The sequence below is a fragment of the Nyctereutes procyonoides genome, unplaced genomic scaffold (assembly GCF_905146905.1).
Source record: "Nyctereutes procyonoides isolate TBG_1078 unplaced genomic scaffold, NYPRO_anot_genome, whole genome shotgun sequence".
Classification (NCBI taxonomy): domain Eukaryota; kingdom Metazoa; phylum Chordata; class Mammalia; order Carnivora; family Canidae; genus Nyctereutes; species Nyctereutes procyonoides.
The window spans coordinates 62434233-62453537 of NW_026575146.1; the positions used below are offsets into that span (position 1 = coordinate 62434233).

The 19305-nt window shown below is 50.5% G+C and overlaps 1 protein-coding gene across 3 annotated transcripts in view; it reads right to left on the reverse strand.

Annotated features, from left to right (window-relative positions):
- Positions 1-19305, reverse strand: part of SYK (spleen associated tyrosine kinase) — an 85515-nt gene that overhangs the window by 24127 nt on the left and 42083 nt on the right. For 2 of the 3 annotated variants that reach the window (XM_055309457.1, XM_055309459.1), the window contains exons 4-8: positions 14165-14303; positions 10364-10445; positions 9982-10031; positions 8194-8262; positions 800-881 (exon numbers count right to left, since the gene is read on the reverse strand). In XM_055309457.1, the coding sequence (XP_055165432.1) occupies positions 800-881; positions 8194-8262; positions 9982-10031; positions 10364-10445; positions 14165-14303 (422 nt within the window). The remainder of the gene's footprint in view (positions 1-799; positions 882-8193; positions 8263-9981; positions 10032-10363; positions 10446-14164; positions 14304-19305) is intronic. The other variant, XM_055309458.1, reaches the window with a different exon arrangement.

The window sequence follows — 19305 nt, forward strand, 5'->3', positions numbered from 1 at the left end:
AACACTTCCTGTGCTGCAAGGAAGCCCACGCCAGCCCTCCAGGGGAGACTGATGGGGACACCCATCGAAGTGGAGTTGGGGATATGGCCGGCCCCGTGCTCCGGCCTCACCATAGCCTCCTCGACCGCCCGGCCTGGCCCAAAGTCCTGACCTACAGAGACCACTGAATGACTGCTGTCATTTTAAGCTACTGCATTTGGAGGTTGTTTTTGTATCAATAGACAGACCAAGATCACTAAAAAAATGTAATCCGGAGTCACCCAGAGTCACTCAGAGAACCCAAGGAGGTCCTGTAGAGACAAGTCAGCCTCTTCTGATGGCAAGCTCTATAGAGGGCGACAGGGTTCATGGAGGGTGGCTCTCCCTGAAATGCACCGTTCCTGGCCCTAGAGTTGCTGCAATTCTCCCAGCCACCCAGACACTGCTCCAGTTCTGACCAGCCATGCACGCCTGCCCATTTTGCTGGCATGTAGTGAACACACACCCCCTCTGCAAGGACACAATCTTAGCCCTGTGCCTCCGGAGCTACTGTGAAGCAGCAGCATGGAAGCTCCCTTCCAGGGAGGCCGGTTCCCCAAAAGTGAGGCTCTGGAGAGCATGTTGGGCACCAGCAGGCTGCTGTGCACAGACGGGGGGCCTCCACTACCTGCTGCCACACAGCAGCATCACCTTGGGGCTGCGTCACCACAGTGCAGCACCAATAAGTCATGGGGCCAGGGTGAGGTGGCCACCCACGTTGTGGCTCCTGGGACCGCTGGGGAGCTAGTGGCCAGGGACTCACTGACCGTGCATTTCTCACCTCTGTCCGTGGCCCAGGGCCCCCGGTCCGGCTCGTAAGGATTGAAGGAGCTCTCCGGCCGGCTCCCTGCGGACGAGGCAGCCTGCAGCACACAACGACACATCACAGTAATTCATCTGCACGATTACTCTCATTTTCAAATAACCACATTTCAACTTAGGTGCAGAAGACAAAGGAAAGAATCAGGAAGAGACAGAAAATAACGACCATGGCTTATCTCATTCTTCAGGCCACTGCCTGGACCCCACGGGGGTTATTCGAGCCCCTGTTGTTCGAGGGGCTACAAGGTCTCAGAGTGTCTGTGCTCACAGGTCCCTACCTACGAATGATTCCCTGGGATTCGCTCTCTTCCATCAACTCTTTGTGTTCAATTTTATGTCCTATGAAGTTACGTAAGGAGAAAACACTGAATATCTACCGGCTGCTTCCCCCGCCCACTCCCTGCCTCCAAAGCATCTACACAGTCCTGGTTTCAGCCTGAACTTTACCTTCCACAGAGACCTAGCTATGTGGGGAGGATGCCGGAGGGTGGCACCTGCTGTGAGCTAGGGGACCCCCACGGAAGTGGCTGCCACCAGCCCAAGCCCAGCGCTGCTCCTGCTGCTGCTGCTCATGATCCTAATCACAGGCCCCGTGAAGGGGGAGAAAGTCTGTTTTGCTTCCTTGTGCCTGTATCTTCCTGTTACGCTCCCCCTACCCCGTTAGTCAACTCCTTACATCCCTATAAATGTTGCCCTTTGAAAGTCTCTATCTTGAGTCTTCCTGGGTGACCTTTTACCCCCTCAACATAAAACAAGGGTACTGCTGCTAAATTTGATTTGTGGAAAAAGAAATCATAACTCAAAAAAAAATTTTTTTTTGGTATAATTGAGTAGAAGTTCCACAAACCCAATTACCTTATCTGGGCCCAAACACTGGCCATGAAGAAATGAGATACCACCAGGTTTTGGAGAAATTTAAAGAAACAGACATCAAGCTTGATCTCACACTTCCACTCATCTCGAGGCACACACGGAGTCCTCATCTGCCTTCCTGACATCACAGGCCCAGAAACCAAAAGTACAGTGACCGAGTCATGGGGCACCACTGCCACCACCTGTCTCCAAAACCCTGGTCCCCCTTCTTCAGGCCATCGGCCAAGCGCCGCAGAGCCGCTGTGTACAGAACTAAGGTCCAGGGGCCCGGCCTACAGGCATCTGCTCTCCTGAGTTAACGGACGTTGGCGCTTCCCTGTTTTTTGCCTCTCTCGGTGTTCCCACCACTCCTTCCACCCTCCGTAGGAGCGAAAACAGTGTAGATCCCAGGGGCACGGTCACGCACTCATTGCACTTGAGCTTTGCCTTGTCCACCGTTGGAGCTCCATAAAAATGTGCCAAACACCCACCTCCATTCAATGAATGAATGAATGTGAATGAATGAATGGGTATACTGTCTTAAAACTGGGAGATGCGGATTATACGTCAGCATGATTTAAAAAAAAATGAGTCATCCCTCCAGTCTCCATCCTCCCGGAGGGAAACAGGCGTGGATGATCCCAAATGATGATCCACCTCTTTTAAAAAACTGGCCTGTGATTACAGGGCAACTGGATGTCCTGTGAGTCTACTTTGCATTTATAAGATCATTACCCCGTCTCGACAGGACCGTCCTCAGGGAGACCGGGGATCCCAAGGCTTCCCATCAACCCTCTGCTCAGCTGCAATCAAACTCCAAGAAGGTGGAAACAGTATTCATTTTTTTTTTAAAATAGCCTCTGTTAGGTTCACATATACAATCATTTCAAAGTCTCTGATCTCCATAGGGAGGAAACTCTGAGATCCAAAGACGAGACTTCAGGACCCCAGGACCGGCTGTCATAGACAAGGAGAGGCCACCAGCACCCCTCCTCCTGGCCTTGAGGTCCACCCCCTGCCCACCTAGGACAGGGTATCTGGGGGCTGCTGCTGCCTTGCCCTGCGTGAGTGCTCTCCAGAGCAGCAGGACTGCACAGATCAAGCCAGAATGCAATGACCTGACATGGGAAACCTGTGGGGAAGGACCTCAGCACAGAGGTGGGAGTGTGCAAAAGAGTGACAAGGATACCAGGGCATTAAGAGTGAGTGAGAACTGGTAGCAGTAGACACACTGAACCTCGAGCCCTAGACAGGGTCAAGCACACTCCAATGGGCAGCGTGGCGCTCACCCCTCTTCACCCTTGGCTCTGGATCAGGAAACTGGGTGAGGTCTCCCTTGGAAGGTCAGGCAAGCCCGTTGCCAGCCGAGGTGCCCGCGCAGACCCTGTGCCATTACGAGCCCCTGCAGCCTGCGAGCCCTACGAGTCCCTCACTAACCACATCTGCTCCCTGCCTCAGGCCCCCTGGGTCCCCTCCCTAGGCAGTGCTCTCAGGAGAATGTTCTTTGCAAGACATGGAAGATTTTCTGTTGTGCCTAATTACAGGATGTCGGTGGTGTTATGACGAAGGTAAAGGTGCAAAACACAAGTTCCATCTGCCATAACGTGTTGGATGGATGTGCTGCGTGGTCGGACGACACCAAACAGCCTCTGGGATCGAATGCCCCGTTGAAAAGAATTCAAAGACTTGCAAAGAATGATGCTGAATTATAAGCGTACTGATGAGCATTAACATTTAATGAAATTCTCGTTTAATGAAAAACACGTTGCTGGTCTATTATATCCTTTGTCGTTATTCTTTCTGCTTTATAGTTGATGATTCATTATGCCCCGGTCGATCACCTTTTCCGTGGAGAGAATCAGGTGTGAATGTAATGGGAGCAGGTGCATTTTCCCATGTTCGCTGATGGTCAAACCCACAGGCCACCACTAGATGGCACTGGCTACCTTCGTGTTCTCCCTCCCAAAGAAAAATTCGTGATTTTTCTCAAGTTTTATAAATTGGGGTAAAATAAGTTCTTACAGAGTAATAATAATAATAAAAGGACGAAGTTAGGTCCACAATTAAAGATCTCTGACCTCTTCCTGGCCAGGCTTAACTGCAAATGGAAATGTGTTCAACAAATATCCTTTGGGTGCCTATGTTTTGTTTTTTTTCTCCACCCTTCCCAGGTGCCTATGTTTTAAGTCGGGCTTCAGAAGTGAACCAGATGTTCCCCTGGAGCCAACAGGTAACTCAGCTTCCCGATCTTGGAGCATCTGGTGTGTCCTACTATCCATCTCTAGACCTTCGCTCTTGGGCTTTTTGACAGACCTTTTGCAATCAGAGTAGCAGCAAAGATGACACATCCGACTCATAGCTGTAGCGACGGAGAGCCCGTGGGCTCAGAACACGGGTTGTCGTGCCGTACACCACTCTGGTCTCTGCTGGAGCGGCCGTGGTCCCAAGGCAGGGGATGGGGGATGGGGACGAGGCCCCACAGTCCAGTGCAGACCCTCCTCGGCCAAGGGCACGGAATGATACTGAGTTTGCTTCAGGACCACAAAAACCACCACCAGACCTCCACCATCAATCTCCTAACCAGAGGAGCAGAGGGCAGCAGGTTATATATTCACAAATTAATTAAGCGAATGATAATGACCTGGTGACACATTTTCTCCAGGGTCTGCCCTACTGCTTGGGTGTTGACTTCACAACTCGGTTTTCCTCCTTTTGCTCTTCCAACTCGAACCCAGTGAACTGTGCATTTAAATGCAAGCCTTAAAACAACCCAATCATCCATGTAGGTGTTGGACTAGAGCATGAAAAATGGGCTTTAATTTGAAATTCTGGAACACATTTCCACCACTGAGCTATAGGTGAGTGCTGTGTTGCATCCCAGGGAGCTCGCCTTCGAAACAGGAGGTTGATGTGTGGTCCATAAAGATGCTGTTGTTCACACTCGGCCAATTTCCTTCACGAAGCAAGAAAGGATGCTCCCATCCTAGTATCGGGAGGGCCTTCACGCAGCTAAGGACGTCCAGTCTTTAGTGAGTGTTTGCAGGGAAGGGGAGCGGGTGAATCAACTTACATTCCTTAGTTAACTTCATTTATATTTTTTTTAAGGACCAAAGTGTTCCTAATATCTAAGGAAAACTTTAAAATAGACCTGCCCTTAAGTTTTTATCATGAAATCTCTAATATCTAATTAACAATCCTCTTCAAGTCAAAACATACTTTTCAGTAGCTACCCACACACTAGAATTAATTCAAGTCCTGGTGCGTCCTTTTTGGGCCTGAATTATTAAAAACAACTATGTATAGTGATCAAATTAACACACTCAAGAGAGTCATTTGCACCTTATCTGAACAGATGGGCTCTTGGACACAATTCCTGCAAGTCCTTTCTAGCGACTGCTTAATTAATTTGAGAAAACATAAACAGCAGCTCCCCTAAAATATTTCTGATTGACAATTAAAATACATTAAATCCATCATGCAATCCTTCTTTGACCAATATTCTCAGCATCTATGAAAATTCAATGCATATTTCAAAGTTGTTATAAATTTAAAAATAGGCAACTACCTTTTTTTTTGGCCAGAAAAGTATTTTTGTGGTATTAACCAGATTATTACTCTCTAATATTTCATTCTTTTTAAAAAAATTGATTAAATTCTAGAGGTACAAATTTAGAAAGGCACAGTGGGGTTTACAGGAACGTGAGTCTCCCTGACACCCCCGTTTTGTGCTCTCACAGCAACTACCGTTACCGCTGTGTTTCTGTATTTCTTGCAGAATATTTTACGTTATATCAGCACATATCTGTTGTAATTAGCACTGGATTTTGGAAATAATTCTAGACCTCAGCTGCCTCCCGTGATGTGAATTTTACCGTGGGTTTGTCTCCCAGTGACAGACTTTGGTTTCCAGACTTTGTCAGGGACGCCACGCTGGAATAAACACCTTCCTAGACACACGATCCCACACAAGTGCGAGAATAATACACTTAGAAATGAAATCGTAGTCAAAAAGCCACACGTGATTTTCCTTGGGATGGATGTCACGAACTTGCCTTCTTTGGAGGCTGCATCATTTCACACTTTTCCAGCAAAGTGCGGGAGGGCTTGCTCACCACGCTCTTGCTGCACGACCTGTCACTTTTAGTTGGGTCCACTTCACAGGTGGATGTAATGGGGCACCTAGTTTTAGCTTGCATTTCTATACTATGAAAGGGAGCAGCTTCTCCTATGTTTATGTTTTCCTACATTTTTCCTATTTATATTTGCTTCTGCTAAAAATGACCTACTGACATCCTCTGCCATTTCCCCGTGAAGACTTTTATTGACTTGTAAAAATTCCTTTATATATGTAAGATCTTAACTTTGCAGAGTATCACCATGGCCGATACTTATTCCCAGTTTATTATTTCCTTTGATGATACTTCTTTAATTTTAGGTGGTCTTACTGATACTTTAGGTAGTGTAACTGACTTTAGTGTAAACATCTACTACATCTTTTCTGGATATTCCTCGGTTGCTGTGAGTGATATAAGCTGCTTCAGCCTACTCGGAACCATGACAGGGTGGCAGTGAGTCTTGTCTCCTTGCCAGGCTGGGTTACTGTTTCCTGATTTTTTGATGTGTCCATGTGGCTAGCCTGAGGTCTGGTCCTCCAAGATCGAATCAAACTGGCACTGAGGGGGGCACTTGATGGAATGAGCACTGGGTGTTATTCTATATGTTGGCAAATTGAACACCAATAAGAAATAAATTTATATATAAAAAAAACTGTCATCCTGCTACTGCTATGCAGGGATTCTACAGATGTAACTAAAATCCCTAATTCGTTGATTTAAGTTAAGGAGACAATCCTGGGTGGGCCTGGCTTAATCAGTTGAGAGTCCTCTGGGGAGACTTGAAGCTTTCCAGAGCTGTTCTCTGAAACTGTCGATGCCACATTCAGTTAAACACTCCTGCATCTTCTGTTTGACTGCCAAACCATGGGAGCAAAGCCACTAATTAGAATGAAATTTGTAATTACCACCTTGAAAAGAAGATGCTCTGAATCACCTCGGCTGACAGGCGCCCATCTGAGCTCTTTGCAGCTGGGCCATGGGCCTATGAGATGCTGTCCTGGCAGCGCATGGAGCCCTCTCCCAAGGGAAGGGACAAATGCCCACAGGATTCCTGGGCCCCACAGGCTGGAAGGTGGCAGCCCAAGAGTTCTGCTGCGGAGCAAGGTAGGTGTCAACCTCTTCAGAGCCACAGCCTCAATCATCTACTGGTCCTGGTGGCTTCAGACAAACACCAAGCAGTGGGGCTGAAGGGGCACCAGACACAGGGAATGTGTCACCTTGACAACCTGGTGCCCGGTCCTAACACACCAGTCCCGCTGGAGCTCCCCCAAAGCTCTGCCACATCCTAGCTGACGCTCCCTGAAAGCTGTCCACATCACCTGGCCACGTGATGTTCAACTAGACAACTGTTCCGCTCTGGCTTATCAGAGATCTTGCCCTCCACTGTCAGGGTAAACCCTCTTGTCTGCTCTGTGGTCAAACTGGGAGGACCTTGAGTTTGACTGGCCACGTGAAAAACTCTTCCTAAATAAAATCTCAGGGATGTTATTCCCAGCAAGTACTTTAGGCAACTGAGTTGATGCCAATTGTGCAAAGGATATGTTTGGAAAAAATGCCAATTGGTATGAACACGGAAAGAATTATTAGTAAGAGAATCGACTTTCTACCACCAATGATAAAAGCACAATGGGAAAGAAAGGCAGTCCATGCATATTATCTATATATACACACATATATGTGGAGATAATTCATTATAAATAAAAATCATTGAAAAAAAAAACACCTTCGTTTTTCCCCTTACTGTTCAATCACCTGGCCAAACACAAAAATGCATCACAGATTAACCCAACTGCCTCGTTAAGAAACGAGGTGCTTCTAATCCTCGAATTCCACATTTGTCTTTATACATGTTCTATAGAAAGCTCCGTGTTCTAAATCTATAGGCACAATGCAGGTGCCGTGGCCCCTGGTACCCACAAAATAAAATAAACAGCCTGCAGTGCCCCCCTGTGCAGCATCCACAAAACCCCAGCACCCCTCCCATTGTATGTAGTTTATGTAACCGGCTATATCGTGCACCGCAACTTGCGATGCTGGCAGCGGAAGTCACTTGGCCTGCTCTGGGGAGGATCTCCCACATGAAGCTCACACCTCCCATGCGACCCCAAGTGACTTGCATGTGCACAGTTAGCAGAGAGAGCACGCAGGCGGCGGCGGCGGTTGGGCGGCAGGGACAAGGACCCACATGGAAAGCACAGCGAGTGCCTGGGCCAGGCTGCCTGGAGGGGCCACACATGGCAGATGCGGGAGCGTAGCAGCAGGACACACGGTCAGCGCAGCGCACATGGAGGGCAGCCGGGAGGGCAGCCAGGTCGGGGCGCAGGCGCCGTGCATGGGTCAGTCCTACCACTCAATCAGGGACAGCAAACAGGGGATGCTTTAGCACCTTTCTGTGGCCAGGCTTTGGGAAGGTGTAGGATTTGATCCTTGAGATTATTCCACCCGCCGACCATGTCTAGAAACCATAACGGCAAAGAGGAAGAGTAAGTGTTTCAGAAAAGCAAACACGTGATACGCTACTTCATCTCGCTTTATGATCACACGGCCAACCCCCCTCTACACTCTGTTGGGGAGATTCACCACCAGCCACACTTGATCCTTAGGGATGCTTCAGACAGGAGAAGCCTACCACCTGAGCAGAAGGTTCTGGACACATGTTTTGGTTTATGTTTTCCATAGAAAGCTATAAAACTAGGGCTGTCACATTGGACAGCCTGTTTCATATAGATTACTAAATCACAAACTCAAGCCAAAACATCATTCTGTGTCTGATGTTGTGACTCCTTCTGGGTCTTGGTTCCATGGCAACTGGGGAAATTCATTGATTTGGACACATAGCGCATGCGCGTTTTTTTTTCCATATGTATTGATATACAGTCAATAACAAGATTTTCCAAAACATCTAACTTCTTGAAGCTAGTGGGTGATGCATGGCTGCATATTGGGCTTGATACTCTGGTAAGAGTTCTTGACCCTAGGACGCCTGGGTGGCTCAGTGATTGAGCGTCTGCCTTTGGCTTAAGGTGTGATCCTAGTGTTCCAGGATCGAGTCTCACATAGGGCTACTTGTATGGAGCCTGCTTCTCCTCCCTATGCCTCTCTCTCTGCCTTTCTCTGTATCTCTCATGAATAAATAAATAAAATCTTTAAAAAAAAAAAGTTCCTGGCCCTAGGCCTTCAACCACCTTGGAGGAAAATAAATCTGTCTCATGGAGCGTATATGTGCCAGTAGACTTGCCCAGCCCAGAAGCCCCATAAAGGCTAAAATAAAATGACGACTCCACACAGGTGCTATAGTTTAGATGCTGGTGCCAAAGTTCACTGGTATTTTAGCAAATTCCAATTCCCCCCATCTGGGCATGGGTGCTGTCCCCTGGAGATCCTCCCTGCTTCCATGTGGGTGCAGCTTGTGCGCTGTCAATCGTCCTTCCTGAGGGCAGAATATATATCCCGCTTCTGCAGATTTTGTTTTTTAAGGGTTAGTTGGCAATTAGGGAGATGTGGAGCACACAGCTCACGACGGGGATTTTCATGCTTTATAGATGGCATTCAGGGACACCAACTGTCTACACTGAGGTCCCCAGGAAGGAGCAGGACCCAATTCCTCCTCCGAGTATAAATCTGTGTGTCTGCTTGTGGAAGCAGAATTCTCTCCTTGGGGGCCTGTGTTGGGATAGGTCACATTCTGGCCTCCTACTGACACGGAGGGAGAGGTGAGTTTCAGCCTTCTCCAGAGGCTTCTCTCATCTGATGCTGCTCAGCATCCCAACCCCACCCCACACTTCTTACCCTAAACTACCATCAAACCCGTGCCACCCAAAAGGTCAAGTCTCCTGCTGACAATGATTTAGCCAAGAGAGCCGGGCGGACAAGCTCAGTGGGACATCTGGCACGGCAGACTCACTCCAGCAACCAGGCGCACGGTCTCCTGGATCGTGCACATCATTTCCCAGACCCACCAGGAGGCATAATACTGGGTAGTTGGGTCTAACCTACGAAGAAATGAACTTGGCTAGACTGGAACTGAGAGTAAGTTGATTCTAGCTGACGCTCCTCAGTCCCAGTTTATCAAGTGTGGCAGAAATAACAGTCACGGTTACCCTGTGCCCTAAACCGTGCTTTTCCTTGAGTTAGCGTACAGCTGCACTGTGGGGCCAGCTCTAGTGACACTCACCGCAGGATGGGCACCGGGGAGGGGCGCACGGGCTCCGAAGTTGATGTTTCCTGGGTGGAAAGAACGTGGACAGTTATGGCTGAAGCCCCAAAACCCAGCAGCTCCCTTCCCGGCCGCAGATCACCCAGCCTGACCATCAGCTAGCCTCGCCCAAGAAGCCATTGCTCCTCATCCATCCTCCTTCACTCCACGTCCTCACCTGCACCATGAGAACTAAGAGCGATCGGCTCCAGCTTGATTAACTGGAGTGATCCAACATCATCTTTTATCAACCAATAAAAACCAGGCCTCATCCCACCTGGATCTGGGACAGGCTGAATGTAAAGCTAGGCTGGTTACTGTCAAGACCCCAGAGACTGAGGCACCAAGGTCAGGGACTCACCTGGCTGCCCACCAATTTTCTGGCATGGAACTGTGAGAACTCTTAGAAGCCCATCTGGTTTATAAGAGTAATGCTCCACTAGCTGAAACAGAAGAGAGAAGAGCCATGAACAGCAGAGGCAGAAGTGGGGAAATCCTACTTGGAGTAGCCAACTCTCCTTGAAGATCTTAAATGTGACTCAAGGACACCCTGAACAATACAACATGCTTCCTTGGGAGGTGGTCCTGGTCCCTCCTCATGCCTCTCCCTCCCTGGACTCACATCCTGGACCGGAGTCCACATACCACCTCCCCTTTGGACTTTGCCCCACTCTCCCTACATCCCTCTTTCATCCACTCATCTCTCATCATCCCTCCATCCATCATCTCTCCATCCATCTCCATCCATCCCTCAATCCATGTCTCCATCCATCCTTCCATTCATTCCTCCATTCATCCATCCATCCATCTCTCTATCCATCCCTCCACCCATCCCTCCACCCATGTCTCCATCCGTCTCTCCATACATCCCTCCATCCATCTCTCCATCTATCTCTCCATCCCTCCATCCATGTCTTCATCCCTCCCTCTTTTCTTTTTTGGTAGCAAGTTCCATTTATTTGTTTATTTCTCTTACATCTGTGCAATGTTATCAAAACAAATTCTGCATGCTAGCACTTACTCCTTTACATAGACATTCAACAAGCCTCCAGACAGGACCAAAGGCAAAGGAAGGTGAATGAGACACATTGCCCACTCCTGAGACACTCTGAGGGAGAAGACAGCAGAGCTGGGACCCAGGGGCAGAACGTGGCTGTTCTTGCCTGAAGCTCCCAGAAAATTGACACATGATGTCCAACTGGTTCATTAAAAAATTAATGACTGGCAAGTAGGTATTTATACCTCCTCAAACTTACACAATAAAAACACAGTCTGGGTATTTCCCATTTTCTTACAGACATTTCCTCTTCAGACAACCTGGAAGCTTCGTATCTGGTATCTCTTCCTTATCTGCTTATTGATTCCTTTTTCAGTTAAGGATCCTGCCCCTGAATCTTCTCTCCTCTTAAAATTTATGTGCTTGGGTGAATCTTTGTTGAATAAAAAAAAAATTATGTATCTTTTTTTTTAAGGAGGTCCCATGCCCAAGGTGGGCTTGAACTCATGACCCCAAGACCAAGAGTCAGATGCTCTGTTGACTGAGCCAGCCAGATTCCCCTGAGTGAATCTATCTCATCCTTCCAGGAAGCATTGTTTTTTTTTTTAAATTTTTTTTTAAATTTATTTATGATAGTCATACAGAGAGAGAGAGAGAGGCAGAGACACAGGCAGAGGGAGAAGCAGGCTCCATGCACCGGAAGCCTGATGTGGGATTCGATCCCGGGTCCCCAGGATCGCGCCCTGGGCCAAAGGCAGGCGCCAAACCGCTGCGCCACCCAGGGATCCCTTAAAGTTGTCTTTTAATGTGGTAGGATCTACTGTCTAAACAGCCACTGCAGTGTGACTGGCCCTAACACGCTTCTGAAGTAGACATGGAAGCCTTGCCTGCTCTGATGAGTGTAATCGCGTGCTCTCAGGCTGGAGGTATCAAGGTCCCTAGAGCCGTGAGGTGCCCCACCTGGCTCTCCAGTGTCATTCTAATATCTTCTGTTTTGGGGCACCTGGGTGGCTCCATGGTTGAGCGTTTGCTGTGGCTCAGGTCATGATCCTGGGGTCCTGAGATCAAGTCCCACATCGGACTCCCCACAGGGAGCCTGCTTCTCCCTCTGCCTGTGTCTCTGCCTCTCTCTGTGTCTCTCAGGAATAAAGAAATAAAATATTTAAAAGGTATCTTCTGTTTTCTGACAATGTGCTGAATGGGGGTGCCTGGGAGGTGGGCATACATGTGAGGATTCCCTGCTCGGGCAGACATCAGTGGAAGGGACCAAATGCCGCTATTTCGGGCTTCTCCAGGCCCCATAACTGGTCGCACAGTCCTTTACTTATTTATTTTTAAAAAACCCATGGTTTGAAATGAAAAAACAAAAAAAAAAAACCACTTTTTCAGGAATTACACCAAAACAGGCCAGGCAGCCAGACTGAGTTCCTGGTTTGCTGACTCCTTCTCCAAAGTAAGGAATTCCACCAAGGGCAGCCAGGAGCCACTCGCAGGGGAATAGCCCCGGGCCCCTGGGGCAGGGCCGGGGACAAGCTGCCTCATGGTGCTCTCTAGAAAAAAAACAAGGAAGTCACGCTTATAAAAACAGAAGGTAGTGCTGGCATCTGGAAGCTCTTCCTTAAACCCTAGGGCTGGAAAATGTACAACAGGAAGGATTTAGTTTTATGGCTGGACAATCACGATAGGCCAGAGGAATCAGTAAGTCTGGGAGAGGCTTGGGCAGGAAGTTTCCAATGATGAGAGACAGGTAACACTGCAGGGAGCGTGCAGGCGTTGGCACCGCGTGTGAATTCACACCAAGACAGGGTCATTCAGGAGACGCCCGGTGGCTGTCCTTGTTGCTGCGCCAGAGCTTGTAAGCACACGTGTGGCAGGTGGACCAGGGCCCGTGCGCGCACACCATCCATGACTCTTGGACCTGAGAGACTTCGGGAGGACATTCATACCGTGCAACGTCCCCTCCTCGTCTCTGACCTGCATGGGGTACTCGTACCGACAGGTCGCATACTTGCTCAAATTGATGCCACTAAGGTAAAGCACGGCCTGCGGTCGGTAATAAGCCACACGCTAACGGGCCACACAGCACAAGTCAATGCCAGGGTTATGACTAACGTGAACAAATGTTATAATACTCAGTGTGCAGAGAAGAGGTATTTTTTTTTCTGACTATAGCATCAAGAACCAAAACGCAGCAGGTGGTGGTCACTGTGTTTCAAGCGAATGAGAATCCCTGCTCTCAATGCTTAAACAGATGGATTTTGAGTGGGGCCCTTTTCTACCATGAGCACATGTGAGGTGCTGGGTGTGAACCTATGTACACAAGCCCGATCACGTTCCTCACCTGCAGAAGCTCTGCGCAGCTGTCGCTCAGGCCAGCTATTTATAGGGAGTGTGGCTGAGATGGTGCACACAGCACAGCCACGGCCAGCCACCACTACGGCCATGGCCACGGCCACCGTCAATAATGGCTATGATGTAAGTGAAGATGAGCTGCATGTGTTCGCCTCGGCCCACGGGAAAGCGCGACAGTGTCAGTCCTCCACTCCTCTGTCCCTATGTGCCTCCCCTATTAGGAGCTGTTTTGGAGTTTGTTAATAGTTGGTTCAAGAACAAACCCTTTTCAGACCGGAGCTGAAAAATCTCTCAACAAGAGCAGAAAGTGGGGATGCCTGGGCGGCTTAACAGTTAAGCATCTGCCTTCAGCCCAGGGGTGATCCTGAAGACCCGGGATTGAGTCCCACATCAGGCTTCCTGCATGGAGCCTGCTTCTCCCTCTGCCGGTGTCTCTGCCTCTCTCTCTGTGTGTCCCTCATGAATAAATAAAATCTTAAAAAAAAAAAAAGCAGAAAGTGCTGAGCCACTTTCTAAGTTGTGTTAATTTCACAGAGGTTCCCTCTGCAGGTGGGTGAGGCTCCTGGACAGAGAGAGATGCTCCCAGCCCCCGAGCCAGGGCCCCTGGCTCACCTGGGAGCATGGCCCTCCATGGGCTTCTCCGGGGCTCAGTGGCCCTGGACCTCCCATAGCCTCATCCCCCTGACACCCCTGCCCCCCCCGGCCCGAGGCCTCTAGGCACCTACAGGTTGAGAGGAGCTCAGCCTGGCTGGGTCCCTGCTTGGGACCCCCACTTCCCCGGTGGGCTTTCTACTTTGTGAGGGCGGCTCCTACCTGCCAGAGTGTGTCGAACTTCTTCCCATCGGGGATGGACAGCTTCCCCGTTTTGTCCTTATCGATGCGGTAGTGCAACACCTTTCCCTCGTGCAGCAGGCACAGGGCGTAAGACCCGTTGTCATTCCTGTCCCGGATCCTGGAAGACAGGAGACCACGCGTCAGAGCTGGACCTGCCCCGCCGGCCGCAGCCGCCCTTCCCACCTGCGCTCAGGGGCTCTCCCGACGGGTGGGTCATCGCTTGTCTGGGTGGCTCTCAACCAGGAGGTGCTGTGGAGGTGGCTGGCCTTCACCCATGGGTTGGCAGCAGGGGAGCCTGGGCTTGGCAGGTGAATCTCAGTTCCCCTGGAGCCACCAGCACAGGAGACCCACAGGACACCGACTGTCTGTGCATTCACCTCCCTTCCCTGACGGCCACGTTCCCAGAACCTGCAGCTCCCCATTGCTGGCCCAGGGGTTGCATGTGGGTGCTTGGTCAGCCCTGCACCGTGAAGCTTCCAGACCACGGATGGAGGGGGTGCGGGCCCCCCACCCCAAGGCCCTTCATTCCCTCCCATTGTCCCACTGCACGAAGGGTAGGGTGGGGTTGGAATTAGAACATTGTTCCACAGGATGCTGCCACATGATGTCACAGGGAGAAGGTGCCATACACCGTGGGTGGGGACGAGCGAGCCGAGTCAGGGCTTTGGTGACCCCGAGGCTCTGCTCTCAGGTCCCCACAGGCTCTCTGGGGTGCCACCCCCTTCCCTGGGAACAGACCCACCAGCCTGACCAGGAGCCCATGCTCGCCCGCTGCGGTGCATGGAGGGGACCTCCACGCCCACAAGGAGGAGATGGCCCAGAAGGAGGCCTGAGAGTTTTGGGGGGCCAGATCCAGGTGGGGGCTACAAAGGCAGGACTTGGCCATCAGCCCCTCCCCCAGTTCAGCTTCTTGGTCTCCTCTCCCCCCACTCCCTGCAGCATCTCGAGCCCCCCAGGAATCATCAGCTCTGAGAGAGTGTGAGTCAGGACGCTTCCAGAAAGCCTTTCTGGCCCTGAGAACATGGAGACCCCAAAATGTGTAGCAGATGCTCCAATGCACTGCATTTTTAGGAAGGGTTCAACTCATCTGGGCTGCAAGAGGTCACAGCCCCGAGGTGGGCTTTGGAAACAGACGTGTTTGCACCGTCCTTGCCCATGGATTCATCTCCAAAGGCCACCTGAGCCAGAGGGCTGAGCCAGCACTGCGGGGCTGGAGCTGTTTTAAGAATAATGGTCTCATAGAGCCATGCGTGGCTGTGCACCAGGGGACAGCTCCGTCCCCAGCCCACTGCTCGGGCAGCTGGAGCGGGTGGAAGGATGCTGCCCAGACCCTCCGTGTCCTCCGTGGGGCCACCTCTGAAACCTTCTGCACCTTGAGAAATGCTCCTTTCCTCCCAACCCAACCAGGCCACCAGCACCCCAGGTGTGAACCTGTCTTCACGAGTCCCACAACTGGGGAGGCTGCTTGCTGTCAAAATAAAAAGCCACCACACAGAAAACGTAAGACCTGTTTTCATATGGGAGGAGAGCTAAGGCTATTCTGTAGGAAGCTATTTTATACTGGGAATGGGGGATGACGGTTCATAGTTTGTGCATTTCAAAAGCATTAGTGCCCAATGCAGAGGACAGTTTGGAGGAACTACACAAAACAAACACTGAGCATTAAGAATTTCCGCCAACGTGTATGTCAGGTGACGGCGGGAAGATGATGCTCACGAAGATATCATTCTCCTTGATTTACAGGCTTTCCCATCTTTGACCTCAGGGTCCTGGAAATAAGAAAAGGAAAGGAATCCAAACTCTGGTTTTCTGAATTCGTGCCCGATTTCCACCATTACACCTTGCCTTATGCCTTGATTGATCTTTTCAATCAAGAACTGAGACAGAGGATGGCAGGTTGTCAGGTGAGAGTGCAATGACCTCATCAGAAATCTGAAAAAACAAAAACAAAAACAAACAAACAAAAAAAACGGCCAAGGAAGACCACAATGGAAATACCTGGGCACACCCTTCACCCTGGCAAAAATTAAAAAGGATGCTAATAAGGTGGCTCCGTGGCACAATGGATAGTGCATTGGACTTCTAGAGGCTGAGGACATTCAAAAAGGATGCTAATACTGAGTGTTGCCGGAGAGCAGGGCAATGAGTGCCCCCTCTGTGCTGCTGTGGGAGTGTGAATCTGACCTTTTCAGGAGACAGTTTGGGATTCTCCATGAACATCATGCCTATCGATCCTCGTGAGGCAGAAATCCCCTCTATATCTACACCCTTTTCCATATCTGTTAAATATATAAAAATTTATGCCCCCCATGCCCCGAAAGTACTCTGGTGAGTTTACCAGCAGCTCTATCTGTGATTGCCAAAAACAAAACAAAAAACTGCACACATCCTAAATGTCCACCGACTGCAGAATGAGTGTGTCAATCCTGGGGTGTTCATGTGATGGAATGTCACAGAACAGTAAGAACAAATAGCTGTGACACAAAACCCAGGTGACTCCCATGCACACAAAACACAGGCCACGATTCTATATGCACAAGTTCCCAAACAGGCAAGAGCAAATGGTCTGTCTAGAGATGTACACCTAAGTCCTAGGTGATAAAACCAAAAAAGAAGCATTGAAGAAGGAAGGGTACGCCGGACACGAGAATCCAGGAAGTGGTGGTGCCCTGGAGGTGTGAGTGGGGAGGGTGTCCTGTGATATTTGGTGCTTTATATCTCTTCTCTGCGGGTATTTGCTTTGTAAGTATTCATGAGCCTGCACCAAGGACTGATGCACTCCTTCGTGCGTTTTTTTTTTTAATTTATTTTTTAGAAGATTTTATTTATTTGGGAGAGAAATAGAACAAGCAGAGGGAGCGGCAGAGGGAGAGGGAGAAGCAGGCTCCCCACTGAGCAGAGAGCCAATGCGGGACTCAATCCCAGGACCCTGGGATCAGGGACCTGAGCCGAAAGCAGACTCCCAACCAATGGAGCTTCCCAAGTGCTCCCTTCGTGTGTTTTAGATTTCACGATAAAAACGGTATAAAAACAGATCTGCAGCAAGGCAGAAAGACAGCGTGTCCTGCTTCTGGACAAGTGGTGTCGGCAAAGGCCTCTTTCACGGCCCCCCAGGGCAGAGGTCCTGGAGGGGAGTCCCTCTCTCTGGGAGCTCCAGCCAGGCAGCCGTGTCAGCTCCCGGGTTGCCAGCAGCGACAGCTACCCGGTGAGCACACTCCAGGGACAGCAGACCTGCTGCCTGGCAGCCCCGAGGCAGCTGACAGGAAACAGTCGCAGAGAAGGGAAACCCATAGGCCCTACCTCTGTAGGCGGCAAGGACCAGGGTCCTGGTGACAGTAACCGCCAGGAACTGTAAAGAGGCTGCTGGCTTCGGGCAGCTCCTGGGCTGGGCTATTTTAATCTAACACACTTGGAATACTCTGCTTTGGAAGCTGAAGTGGCCCCTCCTGCTGGCCCCCTCCTGCTCCTTGGAAAGCTCCCTCTGCCCCAGCATGCCCACCAGGTTTGTCACACAGACCCCCACAGAGGGAAGGGCAAAGGCTAATAATTTTCCAGCTCCTCTCTTCTTCCTCCTGCCCTTGGGGTCAGCTAACTTCAGGAAGGTTCACGGAGGCCCTAGTGTGTTTCCTCCCAGGGAGTCTCTTGGGAGAAGCAAGCTCACAATGCATTTATGTTTTGCTATCACAGAATGTGGGGTTTCAGTGCTTTGAACCATAGCTATGCTTCGAAGTTGTCCTAACTGGTCTTAAGGCTGTCTCGATGTTGCATGGCTTGGTGACTGTCCTCAATCAGGTGGGGCGGACACCCTGCTTCCTAGGGTGGATGTCTTAGGCTCTGTGATGAACCACCTTGCACCTCACAGATGGCAAAGCACAGGTGCAGTGTGGGGAGCAGCGTTAGTCGTGCTATCCACAGCCTGGAGGAGCAGAACCCCTTGTCCACCCTCCTATGGTCTCCTAGGTCAGAGAACGTGTACTGGTGATGCCCAGGCCCTGGCAGGGAGGTGAGGACTCTCAAGCCCCTCCCCCACTCCCCAGGTCCTGGGCCACTGTGCTGTGTCTGCTGCGGAGAGAAGCCAACAGCAGGGCACAGTCCAGCCAACCCATCAGTCTCAATCTCCTGTGTGTTGTTAGCATGTGGCACAGAGCATAGCTGGCTGGAGGGGAAGGAGGGCTGGGATGACTCATGACAACCACTGTGGCTGGGGTGGGCTGTATGGATAGACCAGGAGGGTTCCCACAAGGCCTATGCTCCTGTCCAGGGTGGACGCTGTCCTGGGTGGGGCCTCAGGCCAGTTCTCAGCCAACCATCCAGGGAACAGTGGCTTCTAGAGAGCAGAGCAGGAGAGCAGGGAGGGAGTTCTATGAGTGGCCTTCTGAGCCCAACACAGGAGCCCTACTGATGCACAAAAGACCAAAGAATACACACCTTCTGGGCACTGCAGCCTTGCACCATAGCAAGAGGAGGCGCATGTATGTTCCATGCAAAGCAGGATTGGCACAGAACATGGGTCCCCACCTGAGGCCCTTGTCTCTCCTTCTACTCTAGTTCATGAGGCACAACTAGGTCACACTCCTCTCGTTCAGCTACACGGGGACCTCGGTCAGATCAACGAGCTGCTACTGCCGTCAATGCACAACCCCCCTGAACTTTTACTGCAGACAGGCATTGTCTTGACGCTGACCTAGACCCACGGAACCACACATGCCAAACAGCCTGCTGCCCTCTGACCAGTGATGGGGGCACTGGAGAGTGTAGACAGTCCTGGGTGTTCATTGTGGCATGTGGGGCTTGGGCCAGCCACACACAGCCTCACTCATCAACGAAGGTTAGGGCTTTTCTCAACCCGCACTTTGCTTTTGGAATTTAAGTATATCACAAAAAGGAAGGTGAGACTTGAGCAGGAGAAAGTGAGTGGTAAATAAGAACAACAATAAAAATGTGAGTTTGGCATAAGGGCAAACACCAGCATCTGTGCTGTGGTGGATGGGGCCAGCAGGTGGGCCCTAGAACTTGAGTCCCTGAGGAGAAGGAGAAGGAGAAGAGGGAGGAAGAGGAGGAGGAGGAGGAGGAGGAGGAGGAGGAGGAGGAGGAGGAGGAAGGGGAGAGGGAGGGAGAGA